This window comes from Loxodonta africana, chromosome 4, assembly GCF_030014295.1.
Source record: "Loxodonta africana isolate mLoxAfr1 chromosome 4, mLoxAfr1.hap2, whole genome shotgun sequence".
Taxonomy (NCBI): domain Eukaryota; kingdom Metazoa; phylum Chordata; class Mammalia; order Proboscidea; family Elephantidae; genus Loxodonta; species Loxodonta africana.
Genome location: NC_087345.1, coordinates 157,382,135 through 157,405,761, shown reverse-complemented (window position 1 = coordinate 157,405,761; position 23,627 = coordinate 157,382,135). Strand labels below are relative to the sequence as shown.

The 23,627-nt window shown below is 38.5% G+C and overlaps 1 protein-coding gene across 1 annotated transcript in view; it reads left to right on the top strand.

Moving 5' to 3' along the window:
- Positions 1-23,627, top strand: part of CUBN (cubilin) — a gene marked incomplete at its 5' end in the record, with an annotated part of 354,010 nt that overhangs the window by 172,318 nt on the left and 158,065 nt on the right. Inside the window, 3 exons of the mRNA XM_003410564.3 lie at positions 9,941-10,122; positions 15,734-15,908; positions 17,227-17,396. Of these exons, the coding sequence (XP_003410612.3) occupies positions 9,941-10,122; positions 15,734-15,908; positions 17,227-17,396 (527 nt within the window). The remainder of the gene's footprint in view (positions 1-9,940; positions 10,123-15,733; positions 15,909-17,226; positions 17,397-23,627) is intronic.

Here is a 23,627-nt window from a genome sequence, read left to right as displayed (position 1 = left end):
TAAGTCAACATGCTTCCTGCTGATAAGGTAAGCACTTCCTTTCAGCTGATGACTGGGAGTTTGGAGGAAAATAAAATCAAATAGATTATCAGTCGCCAGTCCTAAAAGTTTTGTAAAGATTAACTAATTAAAACTGAAAAACATACGATTCTCCTCAGAACATTACTTTATTACAGTTCAGCTGATGTCTAATGATATTCATTAATATATTGGATTTTGTTAGATTTGCCTCAAAGTAAATGAAAAGATTTTTATTTTCCAGATTGCTATGGTGATTTTTTTCCTCAGTAGTTGGACAGAACAGTAATAGGGCAGTATTCAGCAACGCCATTGCAGTGCCTCAGGGCTGAAGTACTCAACCAGGCATGGAGAAGAGAACACAGGACCAGGGGTCAGAGTATCTGGGTTTTGGCAGCAGATCGGCAATTCACTATGTGAGCACGAGCAAGTCCTATAGCCTCTTGAGCCTCACATCGCTTTTCTGGGCCTGATATTATCATTCTTGCCTACCTTCGAGAGTTATTATGAACTTCAAATGTGATAATGTGCTTATTAAAAGCACTTTGAAAACTGTGAACTACCATACAGGTAGTTACTGTGGTTTATCATGCAACTACCATACAAATGGAGCCCTGATGGCAGAGTGGTTAAGAACTATGGCTGCTAACCAAAAGGTCAGCAGTTCAAATCTACCAGCTGCTCCTCTGAAACACTATTGGGGCAGTTTTCCTCTGTCCTAAAGGGTTGCTATGAGTCGAAATTGACTTGAAAGCAACGGGTTACCAAACAAGTAGTTATTTATTTATCACAATAAAGTTATCGTGGCTTAGTGAACAACTCATTTCTTAACTCTTCTCTATTCACGATGGCTCTTTAGCAAGTAATTCCTCTCCTAGCTCCAAGTCTTTCTTTAAACTCATCTCCTATCTGGATAAACTCTTGTTAAAATATAATACACTGCATTTATAGAGTGATTATCGTGTGCAAAACACTTAACTGAACACCTTACTTTGATTATTTCATTTAACCTATACAATGACCCGATGAGTTAAATCTATTACAGATGAGAAAACTGAGGATTAAAGACACTGTGGTAAAGAGTGTCTAAGAAGTAACACAGCTGGTATCAGAACCCATTTTGTCTTATTCCACAACCCATGCTCTACCCAGTGTGCTATACTGTTTCCAAACATTTTGCTGCCATGCAAAATCAAGCAGTTTGGAGATCATGTCTCCTCCATGAAAACCTTCTCTTGCCAATTCGGTGCAAAGAGTCATTATCTCTAACTCTAGTTTTCCTCAATATGGAACTCTCAAAACTCTTCATTCATCACTCCATTGTTCACTCCTCGGTTGGTATTTTCACCATATGATTGTTTTCTTTACGAAGACCTTTAAAATGCTTTTCTAGATCATTGCCATCTGTTGTAGATTGTTACTGTTAGCTGCCATTGAGTCAGCCCCCAACTCATGGCGACCACATGTCACAAAAAGGAACTGCTCCTTAGGGTTTTCTTGGCTGCAATCTTTATGAAAGCAGATTTCAAGGCCATTTCTTCCATGGAGCTGCTGGGGGGTTTGAACTGCCAACCTTTGGGTTAACAACTGATGGCAAACTGCTAGTACTACCCAGGCTCCTCTATTTTAGATTACTGATATTTTATTATTTATTCAACCAGACAGCTAACATGATGATGAAGAGGATATGGCAGTCTAAGTATCATCTTGTACATTATGTTTTTTTTTAGCTATTGGTTGCTAACTGGTCAGTCCCTGAGTGGTACAAAAAGTTTGCACCAGACTACTAACCTAAAGGTTGGCAGTTCGAACCCACACAACAGAGCTGTGGAAGAAAGGCCTGGTGATCTGCTTCTGTAAATATTACGCCAGGAAAATCCTATGGAGTGGTTTTACTCTTTAACGCATAGAGTTGCAATGAGTTAGAAACATCTTGATGACAACGGGTTTGGTTTTTTGGTTGATATAACTTCTCTCATTTCCAGGCTTGCCAAAGTCACACTCAAATGCACAGACATTACTGATAATGACATGGTTTTCTAAATTATTGCATAGCCTCTATCTTAGTTATCTAGTGTGGCTGTAGCAGAAGTACCACAAGTGGGTGGCTTTAACAAACAGAAATTTATTTTCTTATGGTTTAGAAGACCAGAAGTCTGAATTTAGCGTACTGGCTCTAGGGGAAGTCTCTCTTTCTCTGTTTGCTCTGGGGCAAAATTCTTGTTTCAGCTTCTTGGAGATCTCCACATGGCATCTATCTTGTCCCCCTTTATGCTTACTTCTCTGGGTGTCTACTCTGCCCTTTTTATATCTCGAAAGTCATTAGGTTTAAGACACACTCTATGCTGATATGGCATCATTAACATAACAAAGAAAACACTATTCACAGATGGGATTACATCCACAGGGAGAGGGGTAAGATTCCAACACACGTTTTGGGGGAACACAATTCAATCCATAAAAATCAGAGCCTGCCAAACTGTGTTTTTTCCAGCAGTTTTGTTTAAGTTTTACCATTTGCAGGTGTGTCTGTACCTTTATTGCCATTCTAAATGAAATGCAGACACCTGAGATTTTCCAGAAGCCTTACTGTTCCCATCACCAAAATGGGTGGATGAATTTGGAAACAGATTCAATGACTTTTGTTCAGAAGAATCTGTATTTCAGTAACAGATTGCCAAGCTCTAAAGTCCACGCTTCAAGAGAAATTGTTCACTGAACAAAACACTTTTTTTCCCCTTCCTGTCCTAAAATAAATTTAATAGGAAAGGAAATGAGGAAACTTGTAACTGAGTTTATGCAGTTTGTTTGTATCAGACATCAGCAACACTGATAACAACTACACAGGTGAAGCAGCTTACCAAATAAGTGTATTTTTGAAATCCACAACCTTTAAAAAAACAAAATAATACAAAATGCCCTCTATACCACAGGCGGTACAGAAGTAGCAAATCAAATAAAATGAACAACTTTGCTACCTGATAAACCCAAACCCAGTGCTCTCGAGTCGATTCCGACTCACAGTGACCGTGTAAGGACAGAGTAGAACTGCCCCATAGAGTTCCCAAGGGGCGCCTGGTGGATTCGAACTGCTGACCCTTTGGTTAGCAGCCGTAGCACTTAACCACTACACCACCAGGGTTTCCTTGCTAGCTGATATGAACAAGTAATTGTTGATGAGGCAGAACTGAAGTATTCAGCTTCAGATTCATTTCAGCATTTTGAGCATGTTTCTCTTTAGAATTACAGGCAATAAGATGTTTTTATTGTCCTGATATTTCTTTTGGCTGACAATGGGATGTTATGTGTTAATATGGGTTCTAAATTGTATTCCCTCTATTGTGACTCTCTCCTTTTTTTCATAACTAATTAAGTGGACAGCAATCCACAAATATAATTTAAAAACTCACAGTATATATTCCTTTAAAAAAAATCTCTACCTCTTAAAGTGAATTGTATTTCTTGTTTACTTTCATTTATACTTAAAAAAATCTCAACTTTTGCTGTCAGTTCATGATTATTCATTTTTATCTGTAATTACACAATTCCAAAGTCATGTTTTAACATGTTAACCTAATGACAGCTTGAATTTCTTAAGTAAAGAACTATTGCATATTTAAAGTTTTTGGTTAACAGAAATTTTCCTAATTTTCTGGTGAGTGTATTTCCCTTGTCAATGTAAGAAAGCATAAAAAAAAAATAGATATCATCCTTTTCATTTTAAAAAATACATATTTTGACACATTCCCTTTTGCCTAATACAAATTACAGACTGGTCAAAAGTTCTCAAAATCTAGGAGAAAAAAATGACACCAAGGAAATGGTAGCATCACTGGCTAAATGCTGATTAAAAGCTCTCATCTGTGCATTGATTAGAAATTAGTACTAGAGGAGAATTAGGCTAATGCTGTATTTCCCAAACTAAGAGATTTATAAATATTGTTTAGCAACTGAATATGATGACTTATTTTTATTTGTAATTCTCCACCAATTAACAATCAGAATTCACTGATTGTTTTTTCAAAATGGAACTTTTTGAAATTAACCTTTGCAAACTGAAGGAAAAAGCAAAAATAATGTAATGACTCTCATGAGGGCACATGGGTAATAAGACTTTTGTTTTAAAAAGAGAAAACCCATTTATCTAGAGACTTTAAAATGCACCTGGCTTCTACAGCACTACCTATACTATGGCATGTACTCAAGAAATACTTATCAAATGAATGAATTAATGGAATTGGTAAAATATTCTTACTCTTCACAATTTAGAAAAACAAAGATGGAGTTAAATTTCTACCATAATTATAGGAATTCACTTTATTTTTCAGTACTTTGTAGTTTTGACCATAAAACACCACTAAATGGATACATTCTATTTTGCACCCGATGCAAACTTTTAAATCACATTTGTAACCTGTTAATATGTTAAACCTCAGAGACAGTGATGGCACGAAGAAGAAAAAGAAAACCTTAAAGAGTTTTCAAGCTTTAACGGTCTCATTGTGTTTCTCACAATCACACGCGTATTTTTCCCCAATAGTGTATCACTTTTGATTTAAATTGATTTTTAAATTTTAATTTCTCTTGAAAAGATACACATAAGTGCTATTTTTGAGAACAGACCATGACATACCTAAAAATAAAAATGGTGCTTTTTTTTTTTTAAATTACAAATGTTGTTTATTGTAGATTTTAAATCTTGGGAAGAAGTACACACTGTGAGTCTCCAGAGTTGTAAGTGGATAAACAACATCAGTGCTGTAATTTTTCAAAGCATCACTGAGTGCCAAGAATCTGATGTTACCGTTCCAGTTGACAGTGACTAGCTTAAGGGTATTAAAAAAAAAAAAAATATTAGTATCCTGTTATTTGCAAAGGAATTTACAAGGAAACATAAAACAATTGGAAAAGACAATGGAAAAAATGTTACACAGATTTTTAGATAAATAAACTGTGATTTAAAAAATAGAATTAGATTGTCTGATGAACTGAAGCTAAATAAAAATGCAGAGGTGAGATGTCCAAACTTCCATTTCTTTGTTCTATTGTATGTCATATGGCCAACAAAGTTATTTTCTGCAAAAGATTTTTTCATTTGATTATTGATGTAATACAACTGATATCAAGAACCATATAAGCTGAAAATGTCAGCAGCAAATTATGTATGTATATATACATATACACACAAATATATATATACACATATATATATACGCTTATACATATGCCTGAAAACCCTGGTGGCATAGTGGTTAAGAGCTACTGCTGCTAACCAAAAGGTCAGCAGTTCGAATCCACCAGGTGCTCCTTGGAAACCCTAGGGGGCAGTTCTACTCTGTTCTATAGGGTCGCTATGAGTTGGAATCAACTCGACGGCAATGGGTTTGGTTTTGGTTTGGCATATATATATGTAGACTCAAAAACAACTCATAACGACTCTGTAGGACAGAGTAGAACTGCATGCCCCATGGGGTTCCCAAGGAGCAGATGGTGGATTTGAACTGTTGAACTTTTGGTTAGCAGCCTGAACTCTTAACCACTGAGTCACCAGGGTTCCATATATATATCAGGATAACAATGACTTTGCTTACCTATAATGTATTTTAGCGAAAGGTGGTATATCTTAACATGATTTCTGTGGACCACCAAGTTGTACAACCCCAGGGAGTGTTGTTCTGTGGAATGCACTGTGGGCAACGCTCCCCGGGGTTGTACGGTGGTACTGAGAATGTGTACTATCTCTGCTGATTTTGGCTTCAGGAATATTTTCCATGTGTTTTTATAGTCAGAAAAATATTTTCTAATCTTTTATGGCTTTAGGTCTTTTTTTTTTTTTTAACATTCACCACAAACTATAAACAATGTCAGCACAGCTCATTTTAAACCACATTTTCATAGGGCTTTAATTTAACTGAAATAAAAGTAGGAACTTTATAGGACACATGAAAGATATTGTCCTGCGCAACAAACTTAAAGTTTGAAAATGCAGATGTTTTCAAATGGATGCAGGAAAGATGACAGCATTTTGAACCGGAATCAGATTTATTTGGCAAACTAAGATTCTTCTTCGTATTCTCCTCAGCAGCCTTTTCAATTAAGTGAGGATTCTGTAAACGTATGGAGAATTTTTTTTTCCTTTTGGTAACTTAAAAAAAATCATCATCCAGGAGAAATTTGCCTACGGTGATAGTAGATCTCAGATCTAGTACCTTACTTTGTAAGTTATGATAGTTTAATTTCATTGATGTAAAAGTGCACATTTATTTGTAGGGGAGTGAGGAGACGCCATTGTTTTTAAACATGAAAAGCCTTGTGGCAGAGTAAGAGAAGTTGTTTGGAAGAACTGACCAACCAATAAGAATATTCTGAAAAATTAGAAAAGGAAGCCCAGAAATATTAACAGGGGAGATATATATATATATGTATATGGAAACCCTGGTGGTGTAGTGATTAAGGGCTATGGCTGCTAACCAAAAGGTTGGCAGTGGGACTCCACCAGCTGCTCCTTGGGAACCCTGTGGGGCAGTTCTACTCTGTCCAATAAGGCCTTTATGAGTTGGAATCGGCTCGAAGGCAAGAGGTTTGTTTTTTTTTTTGGGGGGGATATATATATGTATTTATATTTATATATATAAAAATCCAAACCCACTGCCGTCGAGTCGATTCTGACTCATAGCGACCCTATAGGACAGAGTAAAACTGCCCCATAAAGTTTCCAAAGAGTGCCTGGCGGATTTGAACTGCCGACCTCTTGTTTAGCAGCCGTAGCACTTAGCCACTACACCACCAGGGTTTCCATATTTATATATACCAAACTAAAAAAAAAAAAACCAAACCCAGTGCTGTCCAGTCGATTCGGACTCATAGCGACCCTATAGGACAGAGTAGAACTGCCCCATAGAGTTTCCACGGAGCGCCTGGTGGATTCTAACTGCTAACTCTTTGGTTAGCAGTCATAGCACTTAACCACTAGCCACCAGGGTTTCCATATATTTATATTTATAAATAGTCATCAAAAATTGTTAGTGGGAAACACGGTAATGTATCTTTTTGTTTGTTTTGTTTTTCATATGCTTTCCTCAAATTTTACTTCTTCCTTAAAGTTTTCTCTCCCTTCTCCATACTGAAATCTCTGTCAGAATTCCTATAAACTGCTTGGGAGCCTGTACAGTAGTTAAGAACTCTGGCATAGTCAGACTGCCTGGGTTCACATCTTAGCTCCACCACTTACAAGATAGGTAACTTTGGAAAGCCATTTGACCTCTGTTTGCACTGATTTTTTCATCTGAGAAATACAGGCAATAATAAGACCTACCTCATGTAGTTACTATGGGTATTAAAATAGGTAATACATGTTGCAACATTCGATTGTTGTAATGACTTGCCTTAATTTCTTTCTAAGGATATAAAGAAATGAAAAATAATCATTAATAAAATATATGCTTCTATATTTTTCCTTGGAGAAAAGATCGAAGTTGTCAAGGATTTCATTTGACTTGGATCCACAATTAACAGCCATGGAAACAGCAGTCAAGAAATCAAGATATTCACTGCACTGGGAAAATCTGCTGCGAAGAACCTTTTCAAAGTGTTGAAGAGCAAAGATGTCACCCTGAAGACTAAGGTGTGCCTGACCCAAGCCATGGTATTTTCAATAGCGTCATATGCATGTGAAAGCTGGACAATGAATAAGGAAGACCGAAGAAGAGTTGATGCCTTCGAATTGTGGTGTTGGCGAAGAATATTGAATATACCATGGACTGCCAAAAGAACGAACAAATGTGTCTTAGAAGTACAACCAGAATGCTCCTTAGAAGCAAGGATGGCGAGACTGTGTCTTACATACTTTGGACATGTTGTCAGGAGGGATGAGTCCCTGGAGAAGGACATCATGCTTGGCAGAGTACAGGGCCAGCGGAAAAGAGGAAGACCCTCAATGAGGTGGATTGACGCAGTGGCTGCAACAATGAGCTCAAGCATAACAACAATTGTAAGGATGGCACAGGACTGGGCAGTGTTTCTTTCTGTTGTGCATAAGTCCGCTATGAGTTGGAACCGACTCAACGGCACCTGACAACAACAACAACAACATATTTTTCCTTTGGGATCAATTTGGTGGAACGTGTATATTTTTACTTTTTTTTTCTTACATATTTGCTGGATTTTTAAAAATTAGATATAAGTTCCCGGGTCAGGATTTATCATTTACTTTCTTAAAAAATAGAATTTATTTTTTAGAGTAGTTTTAAGCTTACAAAAAAATTGCACAGAACATACTAAGAGTTTCCATATACCCCCCCCTTCACCTGCATACTGTTTCTCCTATTATAGCATCTTGCATTAATGTGATACGTTTGTTACAACTGTTAAACCAGTATCAATACATTATTACTAACTAAAGTCCCTAAAACATTAGAGGCCACTCTTTGTGTTGTGAAGTTCTGTGGATTTTGACAAATGCATAATGCCCTGTTGCCACCATTATGGTACTATGGAGAATAGTTTCATTGCTCTAAAAATGTCCCAGGCTCCACCTATTTATTCCTCCCACCCCAACTCCTGGTAACCACTGATCTTTTTACTATTTCTATAGTTTTGCCTTTTCCAAAATGTCATATAGTTGGGATCATATGGCACATAGTATTTTTCAAGCTGGCTTCTGTAACTTAACAATATGCATTTAAGGCTCCTCCCTGACCTTTCGTGACTTTGTAGCTCATTTTGCTGGGTAATACTCCATTCTGTGAATGTACCACCATTTGTTTATTCATTCACCTAATGAAGAACATCTTGGTTACTTCTAGTTTTAGGTAATTTTGAATAAAGCTGCTATAAACAGCTTTTTGTAGGCAGTTCCTTTGTGTGGAGATGAATTTTCAACTTTTGGGTAAATAACTAAGAGCACAGTTGCTGAGTCATATGGTAAACATATGTTTAACTTTGCAAGAAATTGACAAACTGTCTTCCAAAATGATTGTTCCATTATGCATTCCACTAGCAATGAGTTTAAGTTCCTGTTGCTCCACATTCTCATTGGCATTTGATGTTGTCAGGGTTTTGGATTTTAGCCTTTTTAATTGGTGTATAGTGATAGTTCACTGCTGTTGTAATTTTCAGTTCCCATCGACACATGATGTTGAGCATCTTTTCGTATGATTATTTGACATCCCTATATCTTCTTTGGTGAAGTGTCTGTTCAGACCTTTTGCCCATTTTGCAATTAGATAGTTTGTTTTCCTATTATGGAGTTTTAAGAGTTCTTTGTCTATTTTGGTTATAGGTCTTTATCAGATATGTGCTTTTCAAAGATTTTCTTCTATTCTGTAGCTTGCCTTTTCATTCTCTTAACAGTGTCTTTCACAGAGTAGATGTTTTTTTTAATTTTAATGAAGTCTCACTTATCAATATTTTTTCTTTCATGGATTATGCTTTTGGCCAGATCTTTTTTTTGTACAGCCATTAGTACAAAGCTAATGATTTTTGAGCACTTAGAATTCTAGTCATTAATATGAAGGTGATTTAGAAATAATGTATCCCAAACTTGTAGTCCTATATATAAGAAAACTGAAGACCCAGGGATGTGGAGATTAACTCTTCAACACTGCTCACATTATCCAGACTTCTTACTGAAATATAATGAAGAAAATATAAAAATTATAATGACATTTTGAAAGCAATTTATGAGAGACTTGATGAAATGAGAATAACTGAGGATTACTGTACCAAACAATGTAATCGATGCTTTTTGAAAAAAGTTGTAGCCATGATTTATAACTATATAATTATGACTACTAGAATTTTATGATTTTTCTCCTAAATTAACTGTTGGTATTTTCTGTTGCCTTTTTATTAGTTAAATATTTGAATTTTTTTCAGTTGCTGATGCCTACTTTAAATTGACAGAGCCTTGCTCTTTTAACAGGTTGTGGTGGGGAGCTGTCTGGCGACATAGGTTCCTTCAGCAGCCCAGGGTATCCCAACAGGTACCCACCCAACAAGGAGTGTATCTGGTATATTAAGACAGCCCCTGGGACTAGCATTCAGCTCACCATCCATGACTTTGACGTGGAGTATCATGCAAGCTGCAACTATGACTCCCTGGAGGTAAGAATTTAGACTGTTTTTCTTTGGCACATTCTAAGATTTGGGGTAGAATGGGAAATCACTGTGCAAACATTTCTAAATCTTTTCCCGTATCCAACACTGTTCTATTCATACTATTAGATAAAAGCCTTTCATGAATAACATGTTTGCAGGAATATGGGGTTAATGTCTTAATTAGGTAGTGATCCCAGGAAGCAAGAACGAGAGAACTGGGTGAGTGAAAGAGTGAAAGAGCCAATAAAGGGTGCCCCTATGATTAACTGGGGCTCTATCCTGCTGGAACCCTCCAAGAGCCAACACGGACTGCTTCTCAGAATTGTCCCTCTGAAGGACCTGCCACTGAAGCATTGGTCCCCCAACTCCTATTCCTGTTGGTAGAGGATTGCCCCATTCTTCCTTAGAAAAAAATATTTGTGTGGCAGAGTGCAGAGAGTAGGTGGGTGCTTGAGGTGGGACACTGTCAGCAAGCACAAGAACTGCCCACCACACGGGCAGCTGAGATCTGAGGTGGGTTGACCCAGTGTGGGGCACAAAAAACTCTACTCCAGATGGCTATTTTCTTACGTTAAAAAGTGTCAGGCATTTGAGGATAAGGATAGTTTTTCAACACTCCTGCCAAAAATTAAGATAGCCTTTTTGAGAATCTTAGGCCCCAAAGCTTATTATAATCAGCTTATTATTGCAGGAATCTAGTCATTAAACAAACAAACAAACAAACAAACAAACAAAAACCCTTGCCTTCAGGTGGATTCCGACTCATAAGCAACTCTGTAGGACAAAGTAGAATTGCCCCATATGGTTTCCAAGGCTGTAATCTTTACAGAAGCAGATTGTCACATCTTTCTCCTGCGGAGCAGCTGGTGGGTTCAAACTGTCAACCTTTCAGTAAGCAGCCAAGTGCTTTAACCACTGCACCACCAGGGCTCCTATCTAGTCATTAGAGTGGTGCAGATGGTTACGTGCTCGCTGCCAACTGAAAGAATGGCAGTTTGAACCCAACCAACCACTCCACAGGAGAAAAGCCTGGTGATCTGCTCCCATAAAGAACTATGGTGAAATTCTACTCCGTCACATGGGGTTGCCATAAGCTGAAATCGCCTTGACAGCACCCAACAACAATAACAATGTCATTAGGGTATATGTACATAAACTTTGAACTGTCTGCAAAACCTAATGACTTCCAAGTGCACATAAAAATCCTTTTACTTCCGCTATCGGGACTGTTCATAGACTCATAGGGTCCCTATAAGTTGGATTCTTGACTCTAAGGCAGCGGGTTTTTTTTTTTTTTTAGAACATATCATGGCAAGTGTTCTATATCTAGTAGAATTTAAACTCCATGAGGGTTGGGTGTTTGGATGTTTTCTTCTCCTTCTCTCTCTTCTTTTTCTTTTTCTCCTACTTCCTCCTCTTCCCTTCTTCTTCTCCCCATTTTCCTTCTGTTTTTTTAACTGCTATATCCCTAGTCCCAGAGCACTATGCAGTTTACTGGGCAGAGAATAGTAAACACTCACAATATATTTATGGAATGAATGAAAGCAACCAAATCTCTGACTGAACACATCAGAATAACTCACATCCATGGTTATTTAGGAAGGAATTTTTACATCTGTTTTCTGTGTTTGAATGCTAAATAACCCTGTGAGATAAGAGGAGATTTTTGTCCCCATTTTACAGTTGTCAAAACTGAGGCTGAGAAAGATTAATGGGCTTTTCCATGACCACATGGATAGTAAGTGGAAGAGCTAAGAACTGAACCTGCTCACTATTCAACATTTCATATAATCCACCACAAAACCATAGATAAGTGCAATGTGCAGGATAGTGAAATGAGTGGCATATATTTTATGGGTAACTTTAACACTTAAAAACTTTATTAAATCACAAAATAAGTTATTTCTTTAAAAAATGAAGTTCCGCTATCATCCCCTCATGGAGTGAATGCAGTCACTAGGAATTAGTTTTACTAGCTCAGGTCTCTTTAAAGGAGTCGTACAGAGTTGATATCCTTGGGTCAAAACCCATCCCAGTCTGCATGTAAGGACTTTTGCCAAGTCGTCTCAGAGGACCAGCAAGTTTTTTTTAAAACAGGAAAAAACAAGATGTCTCCAGTATTCACACTTACAGTGTGAAGTAGGAATGACACTCACATGTGGACTAGTCAGAGGGCCCCCTTGCAAGCAACGGTTTTTCATGGTTGCATAAAACCACCATAACGCTTACAAAGGGCTGGCAGTAGATTTTCTGCAGCAATGTGCAATGTTCTGAGCCCTTCATTTTCATATTCCAAAGTACGTGTGATTGTTGCCCACTTGGCAAAATGTAAATGGATTCATTGTGCTTTGAGTTGTGTCACACCCATTACGTGAGAAAGCAAAGACTGGGTCTGTTCCCTGAAAGCACCCTTGGGTACAGAGGGACAAAATCAGGGACTCCAGGCAGCAGCATTCAGGGGAGTGTCCTGTGCCTGCACAGAAATGGCTGAGAGGAGAGGCTGCAGCCTGCTCAGGCTTTTATTAGGACAAGTTGACACTGCAGTAGCCTCCCACAAAAGCAGGGCTTGAGAGAATGTTTTGAGCTCCTTAATCAAATGTTTGGGGGAAGGTATTTTTTTTTTTTTTCTTACTTTTTGCTTAGAAGTCTTGCTTCAACTACTTTGACTCCGCAAATGTTCAACTCAGGTGGAAAGCGCTGTGATACATTTGGACTGATAGTGATAAAATGATTTTTTTTTTTTCCATCACTCAGACCTTAGAGGTTGATAATGTGTTAGCAGTGGACTTTGAAATTTGTTACCCTGGGGGATGTGTGGTCTAGAAACATCGCTGACTCTCTTGACTCATTTGTGTTCAGCCTGCACGTTTTTTTTTTTCATATTCTGTTGAGTGCAGCTGAGTAAGACCTTATTGTCACCAGGCATAAGGCTTTACCTGGGTTTCACCAAGTTTAACCAGGAGTTTTTTTCCCCTCAAAAATCAGTGTCCAGAAAATGGCCGGTTGCATAAAGCAACAGTGCTTGGTTACTCATAAGCCTGGAATGCTGACTTGATTGTAACAATAAATGGAGCTAACAGAGCAGAAAGAAATGTTCAAAACAAATTAAAACCATAGGCTTTGAAATGTTCTCTACCCTGAGCAGTCACTAAAATCACATTTTTTTTAATCTCTGATCATCAGTCCAGATCTTTCTCTCCTACACTTTAGTCATATGCTACAGTCGAATGAAACACACCCTGAAATTCTTTCCATCTTTTTAAGAGTCATGTGGAAGCCAAAAGCACCATTCTATTGTTTTTGTCATGGAAACACTCTGGTTGGTTTTGCTTCGGTCTGTGAATGCTCTATAGAGAACAGCCTGAACAGGCATAAAGCAGAAAAGGAAATCCACGCCTTGGTGCAATAAACCGAGACAATTGCTTAGTTCGGGCACTTTGCTCGGTCTGGTCTCTCGGCAATGGTCGTTTATGTGGGCAGCCCAGTAAGAGGGGAAGCAAAGAATGTTAAAAATGGCAGCATTTGTTCTCCAGGAGGTTTCTAGGCCCAGCCAACTCGTACCCATTATGTCTGTGATCTCAAGGGATCCCATGAGCAAGGAAAACAAAGAATATCTTGCCAACGTGTGAGTTTTCATTGTTAGAACTAAACCCTCGCGTGCAATGTTCTCTCCAAATATGTGCTGTTTGTTGGGCTTAGATGATTAGAAGCACAGGCTGTCAGTTTAAGGCTGGGGTGCTGCTCCAGGGCTATCATGGAAATGTGAAAGAACACAAAAGTGAGGAAGGCTCCTTGCCGTCTTCATCTTCTTTCCCCATTTGCATATGTGTACGTGTAGAAGGCCACACAGGGCTCTTCCTAAAGTCCTGTGTTTGATGGGACTTGGGAGGCCACACAAACATCAGCTCCTCCTAATGAAAACCAGCCCCAAGCAGTCAGCCTGCTTCATTCCTTTGCAATTACAGTCCTTGCGCTCAGCCCTCTGTGGAACAGCAGTTTCATTCATTTTGGCCTTTCCCTCATAGCTGGGGGGAATTAATCAGACAAAGAAATCATTATAGATTCAAATCACATACTCCTCACCAAAAGTAGGCTTCTTGTTCTGTTTTGCTCTCCCCAGAGAACACTTGAGTGATTCCCTTATCGGTCAGCTTGACAGAGGACGGGCAAGGGTGAGGGTGCCTGAGGAATGCGGAGAGAGTGACATAGAGGTGGGAAGCGGGCACAGGTTGGAGAGGTGGGAGGGTGCTGGCCCTGTGCACAAACCTCACCTGCAGCTGCTTCTCCTGGTTCTGGCCCGTTATGTGCAAGGGGACAGGTTGTGAAGGATGCAGATAGCAGATAGTCTCTTCTGTAAGTTCAAGTTTGACAAGAGCTCTTCTGTTTATTTCTACCCCTAACTTTTACCACACTCATTCTCTCTCTCTCTCTCATACACACAGACACACACGCACACACACACGCACATATGTACACTATATAAGCAGGGCCCAGGGGAGACTGAGGAACCTGTGTGTGAGGTATCCTGGAGGCCTGGGCTGGGCTGAGCTTGCCTGCAGGATGCTGTATATGAATGAGACCATGGGGACACTTACTAGGAGGAATGTGTCACTGAGGCTATGGACCCCAATCAAGATAGTTGTAATTTGGGGGAGCCATTTTTTTTTTTTTTTTTTAGGAGGCCTGACGCCAAGTGAGATGGATCTAGAGGGAGCCATCCAGATTGTGGGTCACAGTGTGGGGTCATTCCTGAGTAGCAGTTTGGTGATATTGGTCAGGTTCCTGGGAGTGGACATGATGACAGTAGGTATAGGGAGTATCTGTAGGAGTCCCTTCTTGGGGATATTCCAAAACACACTTATAGTTGTTATTTCTACTATCTCTGAAGAAGCTTAAAGACTAATTTTATAAAATATTCAGGCTTCAGAGTAGGTGGAAAATCCTAACAATATAACTGGGAGATGAATAGTCTTCAGTGAAAACTTTTATAAATAAAGTGTCTTTATGTTAACGTTGTTTGTGTATGCTATAAACCAAACCCGTTACTGTCGAAGTCAATTCCGACTTCTAGCAACACTATAGAACAGAGTAGAATTTCCCCATAGGGTTTCCAAGGCTGTAATCTTTACAGAAGCAGACTGCTACATCTTTCCTCCACAGAGTGGCTGGTGGGTTCAAACCACAGACCTTTCGGTTAGCAGTCGAGTGCTTAACCACTGCACCACCAGGGCTCCTCCATATGTGCTATAGAAATTAGAAAATCAGACTTGATACTGTATTTTCTCTACAGTCTCTGCCAAAGAAAGCGGGAAATCCCCTAAAGACAGAAAAAAGAGGAAAGGTTTTGAAACAGTTTACTCAGTTCAGCTCTATAATTCTAAATGATGAAACAAGCAGGCATTTCTTGGATGGTTGACTTATGTGTTCCTAAGACAGAGGAGTGCCCTTAAAAAGTGCAGCTCGAGTTTACAGTTCATTCCCACCTGGTGAAGGTGAGGTTGTAATATCTAATCATAATAGAATCCAAGAGCTGGAGGTAAAAGGGAGCCAGGGGAAGGGTTGTAATTGCTTAAATATATCCCTTAACTTGAGCCCTTTTTTCTATACTCTATCTTAGGTCTATGGAGGTCCCGATTTCCACTCTCCCAGAATAGCCCAGCTGTGTGCCCAAAGATCATCTGAAAACCCTATGCAGGTCTCCAGCACAGGAAATGAGCTAGCAATACGATTTAAGACTGATAGCTCCATAAACGGCAGAGGCTTCAATGTCTCATGGCAAGCGGTCCCTGGAGGTAAGTGAACCAAGAAAAGACCCGAAAGTGCTTAAACTGAGCCCTTGTCACAAGTTCATCAAATGACTGGAGAAAGGTATGATGAAGGCGATGTCTTGACAACTTCGTGACTTCCCAGATGGTAACTACTGCTTTGGCATATAATCTTCCCTTAAAAAAATTATGATAGAGTTTAACTTCTTAAAAGTCAATGCATATGTGAAAACTAGACTATGCAAGTCCAAGGTGAGTATGGACGCACAATGGTTGGCTTGACTTATTTAGTCTCCAAGGGACTTGGGCCTACTCACCAGCCTGAGATTGGTGCATCAGCAAACTGGTAAATTACCCCACGCCTTAGTATAGATGCCTGGATTCTTGGCAAATGCCAGAAAGGAAAACGTTGGATTTGTGAATTCCAAGAAATTACTGTGTGTTATATAGTGACTTTCTGCCCAAGGTTTTAGGCAGTCTATATAAATTTGCTGGTACAGATGCTTATACGACAAGCTATGGCACAAAATATTTTAGTGGGTAACCTATACAACTACTAAAAATAGCCATATTTGTTGACTGTTTACTATAAGCCAGACATTTTTCTATTTTATAAGAATTATTTCATTTAATCCTGCCAAGAAAGTACATTTCATATCCTCATTTTACTAATGATGAAACTTAAATTTAGAGAAGTTAGTGACTTGCTCAAAGTCGTACAGCTAAGCAGAGATGTGAACCCAGGCCATCTGATGGCCCCACTTCTTCTACTGTAAGATAATATAGTATGTTAGATCTCTCCTAAAGTTAGAAATGCATGAATTTAATCAGAAAAAAAAAAATGTAGTGTTTAGATTATCCAGAAATTGTTCTTTATTATTAGAAAATAATACTGAATTTTTTCCATTATTGGTTGATATCTGTCTATCTGTCTGCCTGCATTGCACATGCAGACAGACTGTGCCTCAGACGTCTAGACAGCAATAAAACTGCTAAGAATGAAGATTTCACCCAGTGGTACCAACCACTCCATGGGTGTTACGTTTATCCAGTATTATCGAGCCACACACTGAGACACATACACAGTGTTGGCAAAGAGAAAGCCATTATTATTAATCATGGAAAGCGAATGGTAAACAATAGGAACAGATTACTTATGGTGGAATGGTCCTGTAGTTACTTAATCATTGCACCATCAGAGCTCTCTTAAGATGTTTAGTATAGACTAAATAAACCTGGTGGGTAAGAAAGAAAAAACAAAAAAATTGATCTATGGTAATACGAAATGGTGTAGAGTTTTATATGTCAGAGAGTCCTCTCATTTTTGAATGTTTCTCATTCATAGGTTGTGGTGGAATTTTCAAGACTCCCAGTGGAGAGATTCATTCTCCAAATTACCCAAGTCCTTACAGAAGTAACACTGAGTGTTCCTGGGTCATTCAGGTTGAAAGAAATTACCGTGTTCTCTTGAACTTCACAGACATTGATCTTGAACCTCAGGACTCTTGTATTACGGTAAGTGACAAAAACTTCAAGCTTTGTCTCCAGTCATAGCTGGGTCAAAGCACTGCCATATGGAGCTCATTTAGTGTATGTATTAGTTATGGATCTTTTCAATGTCAAGTAATAGAATACCCAACTATTTGTAACTTAAACCATAAGGACATTTAGGTGGGATCTATCAACAAATCAGGAGGTAGATAATTTTAGGTTTTGTTTAACAACTCAGTTTCTGCTCAATTATCCTTAGTTGTCGGATCTTCATTTTGTATTTGTTATATCATGGTCAAAAAATATCTGTAGATGTTTTAAACATCCTGTCTGAGTTCAAATCTAGAGAAAGGGAGAAAGAATAGTGTCAGCTGCTTCTGTTTTTTTTTCTGTAATCAGAAAGTCAGCATTTTCACAGAAGCCCCCTCCTGCCTTATATATCACTGCCAAGGGAGATTGGAAAGTATCTGGCAGGGTGAAACAGGTTTATCATAGATCAGTTGTTATTCAGCCTCTGTCTCACAGGGTTCTACTTTTGTTGAGGTCAGCATATCTCTGTCTGCTACTTGCTCAAATAGTGTTTGATAGAAAAGAACAGGTTGGGTAATGGTAGTGGAGGAGAAGGTATATGACTATTAGTTGGTCCAAAACAAAAACCAGACCCACTGCCATCAAGTCAATTCTGACTTACAGCGACTTTATAAGACAGGGTAGAATAGCTCCATAGGGTTTACAAGGCCATAATCTTTACAGAAGCAGATTGCCACATCTTTCTCCCATGGAGCAGCTGATGGATTTGAAATGCAAACCTTGTGGGTTAACAGCCAAATATTTAACTACTGTGCCACCAGGGCTCCTTCATTAGTTAGTGAGATGACAAAACGTTTCTGCTACTCCCATCCATTCTTACCTGAAACTAATACTTTGTGCTTCATGTAAGTGAATGATATCTTATTTTGAGGTTTTCTTTTTCTTTTTGATTTACATTGCTTGGTTACCCGATTTTCCAAAAAAGGTTTTCCACCTTTCACATTGTATTTATAAGCATTTTATCCAAATATAAGTTAGATTCTCTTGGTTAATGGATCTTTTTATTTTAATTTCCTGAAAGTATCCTACACGAACTCCAACTGGCTAGTTTCTTTCAAATTTGACTCAAGAAAACTCAAAAGTTTCTACAGTATTCTACTCTAATGGTATGATTTCAAGTATTATTTTACAATATTAGATCATGAGTCACTTAAAATGTCAGTTCATTTATGACTGCATATTAACCTTCTAAATGGGTCTTCAGAGTTTAAGTAGACAAAGTACTATACAAACTGTAAGATTTTCCATAATATTAACTTGGATCAACTCTACTAATGAAGAAAACTAAAAAAATTTGAATGGCTTTTAAAAAATAGAACTCACAAGGTAATGTGGAATTTTGGAGCCAAGAACGGAGAGATGTGAGACTAGCACTGGGGACTACTTTTGTTGTAGGGTTTGCTAATCCAGAAAACAGCACATCTGTGAGTTCTCAGGACAAAGAAGACCCAAGTTTGAGGGTGAGAATTATGGTAAGCTAGCCCATATCCTGGTAAAATGAAAGTAAAACAGCCTTTGGAGATATTGCATTCCAGGTTTGAGTCACTGCCTGTCCCCACAAAATCTCAAGTCTTGGAATCATGAGAGGGGATCCTGTATTGCTAATGCTTCCAGGCATCTGGAATATGGCACAAAAAAAAAAAAAAAGGGCAATTTAAAACCTTCTTTGAAGGGAGATAAAATTATCTTAGACTTCATTTCTACCAATAATCTTTCATATGCAATAGCCAGCACACAATCAAAGATATTTAGGTACAAGATGATTCAATATAACATGAATAACATACATAAACAACACAAAATGGAAACAAACTCACTAATATGACAGATCAGATACTAAAATTACCAGGCACAGGTTGTTAAATAATGATGATTACCAAACTCATGGAGATAAAAGTCAAACTTAAAACATAAAACTTTCAGCAAGGGACTGCCAAATATAAAAAGTGACTTAGCAAATATGAAAAAGAACCAACTAATAATTTTAGAACTGATAAAGACAATAGCCAAATTAAAGACCTCAGTTGAAGCATTTATTAGCAAATTAGACAGATTAGACAGAGCTGAAGAGAGAAATAGTGAACTGGAAAATAGGTCAAAAGAATCTATGCAGAATAAAGCATGGATAACTAAAAAGATGAATAATACACAAGAGGGTAAGATGCATATAGGATTCATAGAAAAGGTAAAACATATATTTATTTGAAGTTCCAGAAAGAAAGGAGAGAGACAAAGTAGAAACAATATTTGAAGACATGAAGAAATTTTCCAAAACTGATGAAAGACGTCAATTTACAGAAACAAGAATCCCAAAAAAGAAAAACAGCCAAGCAGAATAAATAAAAAAGGCATCCTCATCAAAAAGAACTAAGGAAAAAACAGTGTTAAAATCAGTAAAAGGAGTGTGTGGGTAGGTAGGTAACAGATTATCTTTTAAGAAGTGACAGACCGCTAACTTTATAACAGTGACAATTGGAAGCAAAAAGACAATGGAATAATATCTTTAGTATAAAGAAAATAACTACCAACCAGGGACTTATTCTTTCCTAAAATAGCCTTTAAGAATGAAGGTAAAATAAAGCCTTGATGCAGAAGAAAGGCCTTCAAAAGAAGTATGAATGGGCCAGAGACAAATTGCCTATCTCACATTTTTGTCTATAGTGGGCATTTCTGCACCATTTACCCTTTCTCCCAGTTTTTATGATGCCAGGTATAGTTTATTCTCTTATACAAAGTCCAAAATCCGTACAATTCAACATACAATAGGATGTGAGCAAAGCAAAGACTAGGTCAAAAGGTGCAACCAGCATGGCTGTGTTTTTTCCCTGCTGTGATCATGAGGAGGTTTTTCCACCTACATGGGACATAAATACACATGTAAGTTTTCTGTTAATCACTGTTCTATCTCAGCATGCAGCTGGGCTTGGATTAGCAAAATACAGCAGGAGGGAAGAGACAGGAAGGAAGTGAAAACTCAGATATGATATTTCATAGGCAGAGAGGTGGGAAGATAAAGCCAAACATGGATTCTAGCAAATATGGCAGAATACAGCACATTATAGTTCAAACCATTTGTCAGAATCAGAGAATCCTGCGTGAAGTAGTTGGAGTATCCTAGTCAGTGGGCAGATGGGACATTCAGAAGCAATGCCTTTAAGCACTTGAGCGAGACGGTCATATAAAAAGTGAATTACACGAGCAGTGTGAGTCAACGTGGTAGTTAAGTCATGTAGCTCTGTGGTGTGATGGATCTGGGGCTAAGCCTGGACTCTGCCATTTTCCAGCTGTGTTGCTTGGAAGAGAGTTAATCTTTCTGTTTCGGTTTACTCAACTGTGAAATGTGGGTAATAGTAGTACCTGTGTCAAATTTGTTCTTGGGATATTTGAGACGATGTAGATGAGCTGCTTATCATACAGAAAGTTTTCAGTTGATGCTAGCCATAATCATACTGAGGTTAATGGTGAGTGCCATCAAAAAGGTATGTTCAATGTGCAATGGAAGAAAGGGAGGCAGCATGGAACACCAGAAGGAACAACGGGCTCAGGAGCCAGGGTCGTTGTTTCCCATCTTTGGTCCTGGGCCTGAAGTTTTTCAGTAAAACAGAACCTACATACGTATTTTTCTCATAAAGGAACACTTAGTACTTAATGGAAAAAATATTTTACAAAAAGATAAAGAAATGTGAAATAAGGACTGTGCAGGTAAACTTGAGGCAGACCTGTGGCTGTCCTACCCATAAATTGAGATAGAAATCTGCTACGTGTGGTTGCCAAGTGGACCCAATTATGGAGCTGGGAGGTCTTCAGAAGTTTGAAACTAGGCAAGGCAATGCGCTGGCAAGGTTGAAGCTTGGCTCCAAGTTATAATTTGTTGTCAAGGCATTCATGAAGGCAGGCATTGAGGCACTAGCCTTATATCTTCATAGCCAGATGGACACTGGATGTGATATTTACCATAAAGTCTAATATCTGACACAATATTTCTGCAGTTTAAGTTCATACAAAGCCAGTCATTCATTCTGGAGACATTAAAATTAATTTCTTGGTCCTGCTGCTTAGACAGAGCTATTAGCAAAGAGAAAAATATTCATCTGCCAATGATGCTGTCAGATAATGTTTGGTTCAGGAGATTTTTAATACAGCTCAAGTGTACTATTCAATAGCAATGTGAATTGTGCTTGGATAGGACAAACTATAATGCCTTTTTTTTTTGGTGAAAATATGAACAGCAAAACAAACACAAATCCAACAACTTCTACTTGTCATGCTTTAAAAAAAACAAAACAAAACAAAAAACTTCTGTAACAGTTTGGATTGTGAGACATGGAAATATTAATTTTAAGTGACTTGATTAACAATCATAGACACATGGATAATACAATGTTAAGACTGCAAGAGGAGAGATTAGAGATCATTTGAGCTCACCTATTGATTTTAAAAATAAGAACATTGAGGCTCAGAGGAGTCAGAGTCAAAGTTTGGTAGAGATTAAAAGCAGGACCAGCACTGTAACTCAAGACTTCTACTTTCTAAAGTAAGACCAAGTATTTTAGTGGCAAAATCTGAAATGGCAGTGTACACACAGAGAGCCGAATCATAGACTGAAAAGCAACCTGAAGGTAGAGGGAGAAAATAAAGTTAGGGTTACTTTGGAACCATTTTGAATTCTCTGTCAGATGAACCCAGACTTCATTTATGAATGTAAGGAAAAGTATTCAGATTTCAAATATGAAGTGTTCTTGCTTAGAAGTCAGGAGATCTGGGCTCCACTATTCCATTCAGTCTTGGTGCGAACTCTGTGCCTACTACTGTGCTAGGCACCAGTTCTGGACCTGGTACTACCATTTACTCGCTGGGGATCTTAGTTGGCTCATTTATAAAATTGGGTTCCTAGGGAACAAAAGCAGAAAGAGGAAAACTAGGAAAGAGAGATTTAGCTAGGAGTTGTGTTTGTGGGTAGGAAGATGAGAACAAGGTGAAAAAGGAAGAAACAGACACTAAGAGCCAGGTGATGTCAGTAGTGGCTTCCGCCTGGAGGTCACATTCAGAATCACACAGCCACTGAGGTTCTGTTCATGCTCTGGGTACAAGTACACCAGGCTCGGGATAGGAGTCTATCTCCACACTCCAACTGCTATACAAAAGAGAGCTCTTCTTGCAGTGGCCCTAGTCGCCACTGGGCCACATTGTGGGCAGGGTGAACCCACAGGTAACCCTGAGCAATTACTCATGAAACCAAAGACAAAACTCAGCAAGGAGAGGAAACCAAGGGAAATTGAAAGATGGAATAGTTATACACAGCCTCTCTCCCCTTTCGTGTGATCCACAGCAGTAGTCTTTGTACCCCAAAGGCACCAACCTGTTTGATGGATGGATTACTAATAGACTGAGAACTGAATAAACGAATTATTGTTGTTTCTACTGCTGCAGTGACCAGTGTTGCAGTGGAAAATTGTCGGCAACACATTTGGGAATGTGTTGTGCTGAGTTCACTTGCTAGAACTGTGGTTGATATATGATCTCACTCTTTTAAGCTACATGAGAACTTAGATAATATCACAGAAGTTCGTTTTCTAGAATTTCGTGCTGCTATAATGAAAAAATAGAGAAACTGATTTTTTTTTTTTTTTTTTTACTTTCTTGAAATGGTGTTGGCATCACAGTGAGCTAATCAGGAAGCCAACTTGCACACAGACTTCAACTAATTTGGTAATATGCTTGCACTTTCTGCTCAGTCACTTTTAAGCCTCCGGTGTAATTAACCTCAGACTCCCTGAACAACACATTGTGTTTCTTGCAATGAGACCCACCGGCTGGTGATGACTCTGTATGGTCAGCACAAAAATGGCTCTATTATGTTTCTTTTCACGAAGACTGAGTATTAAGGTGACCTCTGACTGACAGTTTAATTGCTTAATTAGAGTCTCTTTTCTGAGCCTTAAATCCACGTAGCTCTGCAAGCTCTTATTGATCTCCGAGAAATGCTGGATGTAGCTCTGTGTGAGAGCGGGGAGAAAGAAGTCAGTTCAGCCGCAAAAACTGGCCCCTGAGACTCCCGACCTCTGATTTCAGCATCCTCTTTGCTCAGCACAATGGAATGTCCGCCCTGTGAGAAATCAGTAAGAAACAGATAAAAGTAAGCAGACCACAGTCCAGATCCAGCCT